General features: G+C 38.2%; 1 protein-coding gene across 1 annotated transcript; it reads right to left on the bottom strand.

Moving 5' to 3' along the window:
- Window positions 1-345: 345 nt before the first annotated feature.
- Window positions 346-1,530, bottom strand: LOC135231820 (olfactory receptor 4C46-like). Its single transcript, XM_064289012.1, has one exon. The coding sequence runs from the start codon at window positions 1,528-1,530 to the stop codon at window positions 598-600; it is 933 nt and encodes a 310-aa protein (XP_064145082.1). The 3' UTR covers window positions 346-597.
- Between the last annotated feature and the right edge of the window lie 4,784 nt (window positions 1,531-6,314).

The following is a 6,314-nucleotide window of genomic DNA, read 5'->3' as shown; positions in this document are numbered from 1 at the left end:
AGACACCCAGCAGTAGGAGACACCCAGCAGCAGGCAACTGCCCGGTGGGCTTCCAGGCTGATGGAGAAAGTTGAGTGCCTTTGGGCATATGTCTAGGACCAGGGAGAGGTGTGCCTTTCAGCACAGCTGGAAAGAGGCTGTTCTTATGGAAGAACTGTCTCTTGAATGTTCTTGGGCCTGAATTGTAACTGTTACTTCCCTAATAAATACCATAATAGTGAGTATTGTCTGTGAGTTCTGTGTGGCTATTGCAATGAATTATTGAACCCAGCAGAGAAGTAGAGAGTGTCATAGGAGGGGCAGTTGGTGTCAGAATCAGTAAAGATGGTGGAGAGAGGAGGCATGCCTGACTTCCACAAGGAATCAGGCTTGGGTTTCTAATTTTGATTCTTCTTCCTCTTTGTGGAGATAAAGGAGGTCAGACACCACCTCCATGCCATTCTTGCACAAAGGTTCTATGGAAGTTAAGTGATATCTGTGAGAAAGAGCTACATGTATATGTACACAAACACAAACATATACATTTTTACACATATATGTATGTAACATAAAACAAAAATGTAAAGATTATGATAGAAATAAAATCTTCATATTGTGTCATTTATTATCTGAAATTACATTTCTTTTCAATAACATTTTGATGGCATTTTTTACTTCTGCATTCCTTACTGTGTAGATAATGGGATTTAACATGGGAGTGACAAGAGTATAGAATACAGTTACGGCTTTATCCATGGAGAAGGTGGCTACTGGTCGCATATACATAAAAATACAGGGCACAAAGAACAAGACAACAACAGTGATGTGGGAACCACAGGTAGAGAGGGCCTTTTTCCTGCCTGCAGAGCTCTGAGTCCTCAGGTGATATAGGATGGCAACATAGGACATCAACAACATTGCAAAGGTTATTACACAGATTACCCCACCATCGGCAGCAATCAAGAGACCAACAAGGAAAGTGTCTGTGCAGGCAAGTTGTATCAGTGGAAAGATGTCACACATGAAGTGATCCATAATATTGGGGCCACAGAATTGGAGCCAGAAAACGTCAAGAATCTGTTCGATAGAGTGGAGAAAACCCACTGTCCAAGACACCCCCACCAAAAGGCAGCATACATGGTGGTTCATGATGGTCACATAGTGCAGAGGTCTACAGATGGCCACATAATGGTCATAGGCCATGACCACAAGGAGGGCAACCTCAGAACCACCTAAGAAATGTTCAGTAAAGATCTGTGTCATGCAGCCATTGAAGGAGACGGTTTTTGTCTCAGAGAGCAAGTCAGCTAGCATTTTAGGGATTATGGAAGAGGAGTAGCAGGCATCTATCAAAGATAAGAAGGCCAGGAAGAAATACATTGGGGATTTCAATGTCTGACTGCAGATTATGGTGACCACAATGAGCAGGTTTCCTGAGACGGTGACAATGTAGGTGATAAACAACACAACAACTAGAATTCTCTTCATCTGAGGATTCTGTGTAAGTCCTATTAGAATTAAATCAGTCACATTCATCCTGTTTTCTTTCATTTCAGTGCTGATGATGGACACAGAAATTGCGATTATCCTGTAAAGACAACATTTTTAATAGCAGGGTCATGAGATTTTGGATTTGCAAATAAGACCAAAGCATTTTAAAAATACAAACTCTTTTCCTTTACGGTGTACAAGAAGAGAAAAAAACGCAATTTCTATTTTACAAAAGATTAGAACCACTGAGGCTGTCTAATCCAGCTTTTTCTATTGGTGCTGGAATGCCATCTACAACATCTTGTGACAAGTGGTCACCGGCCATTTGCTGGAGGATATCCAGACAGAGGGATCTCATCATGTAATAAACCTAATTCCTTCTCGGCCAGCAAGAAATGTTAGGGAACTCATCTATGTGTGGGTGTGGAGCCCTGGTGCCACAACAGTTAAGCACTTGGCTGCTAACCGAAATATTGGCAGTTCAAACCTATGAGTCACTCTGTGGGAGAAAAGTCCTCGCCATCTGCTCTCATAACGATTTCAGCCTAGGAAACCCTATGGGGCAGTTCTACTGTGTCATATAGGGTCACTATGAGTAAAAACCAACCCCACAGCACACAACAAAAACAACACATACACATAGAAGCACACACATATATAAGTATATATATACCTGTATACGAGGGGCCCTGGTAGGGCAGTGGTTAAGAGCTATGGCTTCTAACCAACTCTTAGTTCTTGTTTTACATACTGTTGATATACAGATTAAGACCAAATCACCTCACTCTTCCATTCAAAAACCCTTTAAATAAGCCACAGAGAAGGAAAGCTGTATCTGCCTTCTTCACCTCTTTATCCCCAGATCTACTTTAATGTTTGACCCAGAGTGGAGGTCAATAAACATTAAGCATACAAATTTAAGTTGGAAGACAATTTACTTATTTCTCCTGTGTTCTCTCTTTTCCAAAATAGGAGTGCTCACCATCTTACCAAGAAAAACAATTTAATAAAGTGATGGAAAGTGAGCAAGATATACTCCTCTCAGCTCTTCAGATCTATTCTCACTCTTCTCCTCCATGGCGGGCCTCCATGGTTTTGCTCAACCAGGCCTCCTTCTTCTCTGGTCAACAGGAAGTACTAGATCAATGTTAGAGGACAGGGTGGGAAGAAAAGAATGTCAGGGTTTATTCTCCTGGGTCCCTCCGTGGTTTATCAGTAACAGGGTACCTTAAACTAGGGTGACAGGACTTGTTGGGTAGGCGTCTCCTACTCTCATATTTCCTTTTGTAATCATTTATTTCACTCATTCCCTCAGCCATAATTGTGGTAATGGTTGCCTCCTGGTACCTAGGGCTGGAATGCTTTATCCATCATCCCTAATTAATTCCCCTCAAACTTTTTCATACCTCGATAAATAATCTTCTTTAAATTTTTTTAATCTGCCATTTTGAGTATGCTGTTTCTTGTGAAGACTCCAATGGATATAGAAAGTTTGCACTTTTCCTTTGTAAATAATAGAAATAAATGGAAAAACAGTTCTCCCTTTATGTAATTTTAACCCCATTCCCATTGCTGTTGAGCCAATTCCGACTCATAGCGACCCTATAGGACAGAGTAGAACTGTCCGATAGCGTTTCCAAAGAGCGCCTGGTGGATTCAAACCACCAATCTCTTGGTTACCAGCCATAGCACTTATATAATTTTATGTTATTTAAAAATAATCTCTACTTCTTTTGATGTATAGCTGCTAAAGAAATTTAACTTCTGTGAGGAAAAAACTTTGAAAGACTTTGAAATATAAAAAGATTACTGGCGATCTTCAATGAAAGCTAAGCATTATCTATAGCACTCCGCTTGGGGCTACATGATTCTGTGAGGCTTATGCCTTTCACCGTCTTTGAGCTATTTTATAACTCTTTGAGTTATAGAAAACTGATAATACAAATAATTCCTGTCCATAAAACTGAAAATGTTGTCTGATGGAGGTTCAATTGATTTCCCTCAATCATTGTGGATAAAGCAGTTTTGCATCTATTTGTAAATTCATTACACATCCCTGATTGAACAAATGTGCTACACTGGATTCTCCTTTAAATGGATTACAACATATTCCTGGTTCATTCATTAATTACTGTGTTAAATAAAAGCTTTGCCATGTGTTCATTTTAAATTTGTATGAGAGCCATGATGTTATCTTTTTTGGGAATGTATTTGTCTTTGTATATTAGAATTACTTAGAAAGTAAGCTGAAAAACTCACAAAAATCCAGATTCTCTTTCTCTGTGTGTTATTGCATCCTGAGTTTTTCTGTTTTATTTTATTTGGGAGGGGTAGTTTTAATCACTTATAAAATCTTCTTTTGAGATTTTGAAGTCAAACAGAAACAAGATATAATACTAAGGAACATTTTATCAGTCTGCCAAACTCCACATCCACACAAAATTAGACAAAATGAACATTCTTATTAATGAAAACAAAACCTGTAGAGTCTGGGGAGAAGGATTACCTAATGAAATATAGCTTTAAGCTCCATTTAATAAGTCATTTACTAAATATTTATGAATCATCTACTATGTGCCCAACACTCTAGAAAGTTGAAAGATAGCAGTGAACAAACTGGTAAAGTCTCTACACTCTGTAGTGTACATTCTAGTAGGGGAAGACAGAAAATAAGCAAATAAAACAGAAAGTAGATAGTATTTCAGATCATAATATCTGCTATGGGGAAAATTAAGTAGGGTAATGGATATACAGAATCTGGGGGTGGGGTGTTATTTTCTATAAGGTAGTCACAGAAGGCTTCATTGAGAAGGGAACATGTAAACTAGACTAGAAAGAAGTGAAGAAGGATGCAAGAAGACATTTAAGGAAAGAACATTCCAGAGAAAAAAAATCAGTAAGTGAAAACACTCTGAGGAGGGAATGTGGTTGGCATCATTGTCTAAAGGAGGTCAGTGTGGCTGAGTGGAATGAACAAGAATTGATAAGTGGCAGTTTTTATAGTGCTTTGTAGATCATTTTAAGGGGTATGAATTTATTCTAAGTGAAAAACAAAGTCATTGAAAGGTTTTGCACAGCAAAGTGGCATGGCCTGACTGAATCTTAGAATTGATTGTTCTGGTTACTGAGTGGGGAATAGACTATAGAGCGGCAATAGTAGAAGCAGGGAGATGGTTAGTTAGGAGAATATTGTAACCATTCAGCAGAAACGTGATGGTGATTTGCACCAGGACGGGCTTAGTGGAGGGAGATGTATGATGAAGGTAGTTGCAGTAGTATCTGCTGATGGACTTGATGTGGGGTGTCAGAAAGAAAGAAGAGTAAAAATTATTCCAAAGTTTTGGACTTCACTCCATGAAAGACATTGTTGCCCTTTATTGAGACAACCTCACGTACAGATGCCGTGATTAATACGGCTAATTTTTACTTTGGTGCCTTTGAAATGCCAGGCACATTTAATCCTTGTATCAATATTGAGTCATACACTATTATTATCCTTATTTAGTAGATGAAATAACTAAGATAAGAAGAGAGGAAGGAAGTTTTCTGATGTTAGTCAGTGGTTTGTAACCCTAGTCTCACAGTGAAGTAAAGAGCTAACAAAGGTAATTCTATAAAATGTGTTCAACGTCTGAACTTCTCAAATATTTTCTGTCAAATGTGGACAATTAGCTTGAAGTATGGCTGTGCGAGTGGTAAGGCTACTAGCTCTGCAATTGGCCCAAAGTAGGTGCACAATCTATATCAACTACTTTTATTGAAATTTTTATGAGTAGGGTATGTTTACTGCTTGTGAAAGTCCATAACATATAACTGTGACTATTAAATTTACAGTGTACTTTCTATGAGGCTGTATCTGTGCCACACCAAAACAAGTACTTATAAAAACAGATGAGGACACATTTTTCTCTCATTCATCTGCAAGGTTTTTAACCACCAGCATGAATCTATCTTTTTATTATTATTCTTTATCGAAGTGATTATAAGATATTTCACACACACATGCACACATGCACACACCCACACATGCACATCACCACCCCCACCACCAGAATTAGGGGTTAATTTTGGCATTGAGTAGGTAGAGGCAGAATTTGTCATATGATCAATGTTTTAATGTGAATGTCAAATCTAATTTTCTGACACCTACATATAGATTTACTTATGAGGGTTCTCACTCGCTGATGTCCTCCCCTTCAATCCCACTGTTTTCTACCTTATTGGTCAGCATTGCCCACCCCCAAAAGATCTCTACTGCCCACTGGTATCCATACCCTTTTCATATCTCTTTCTTACCTCTACCTCCACTTTTGTGATCTCAGCATGAGTCCTGAGAAAACGAAGAACTAAAGGAATTAAGCCTACTTTCCTCACAGAAGATACGAAAATGTTTCATAAATTATAAAGTTCTATGTAAAGGTTAAACATTATTATTATATACAATGATCAAAAACTAATATTAATTGATTGCTTTTTATATTCTTATATGCTAGGCACTGTGCAAAGCACTTCATGTAAATTACCTCATTTAATATTTTTTTAAAAGAACTATATACAGTAGGAAGGTTAATCCTTCTATTTTACATATAGGAAAATTGAGAAAAAGAGAGAGTTAGCCTTTTACCTCAGGACGTATAGTTAGTGAGGAGCAGGTCAGAAGATCTAATTCAAGTATCTGGCCTCAAGTATTGCTCTGGACCTTGACCCCGTGTTATCTGCCATTTAAAACCTTACCTACCTACGTAGTTAGCATGACCCTTCTTTAATATTCATCTATCAACAAAGGCTTCAAGAAGACTCTCACCATAACTCATGGAGGCATAAAATTGGATTCAAAAAACACT

Source organism: Loxodonta africana, chromosome 7 (genome assembly GCF_030014295.1).
Source record: "Loxodonta africana isolate mLoxAfr1 chromosome 7, mLoxAfr1.hap2, whole genome shotgun sequence".
Classification (NCBI taxonomy): Eukaryota; Metazoa; Chordata; class Mammalia; order Proboscidea; family Elephantidae; genus Loxodonta; species Loxodonta africana.
Note: the sequence above shows the minus strand (reverse complement) of the source record. Positions and strands in the feature narration are given on the sequence as shown.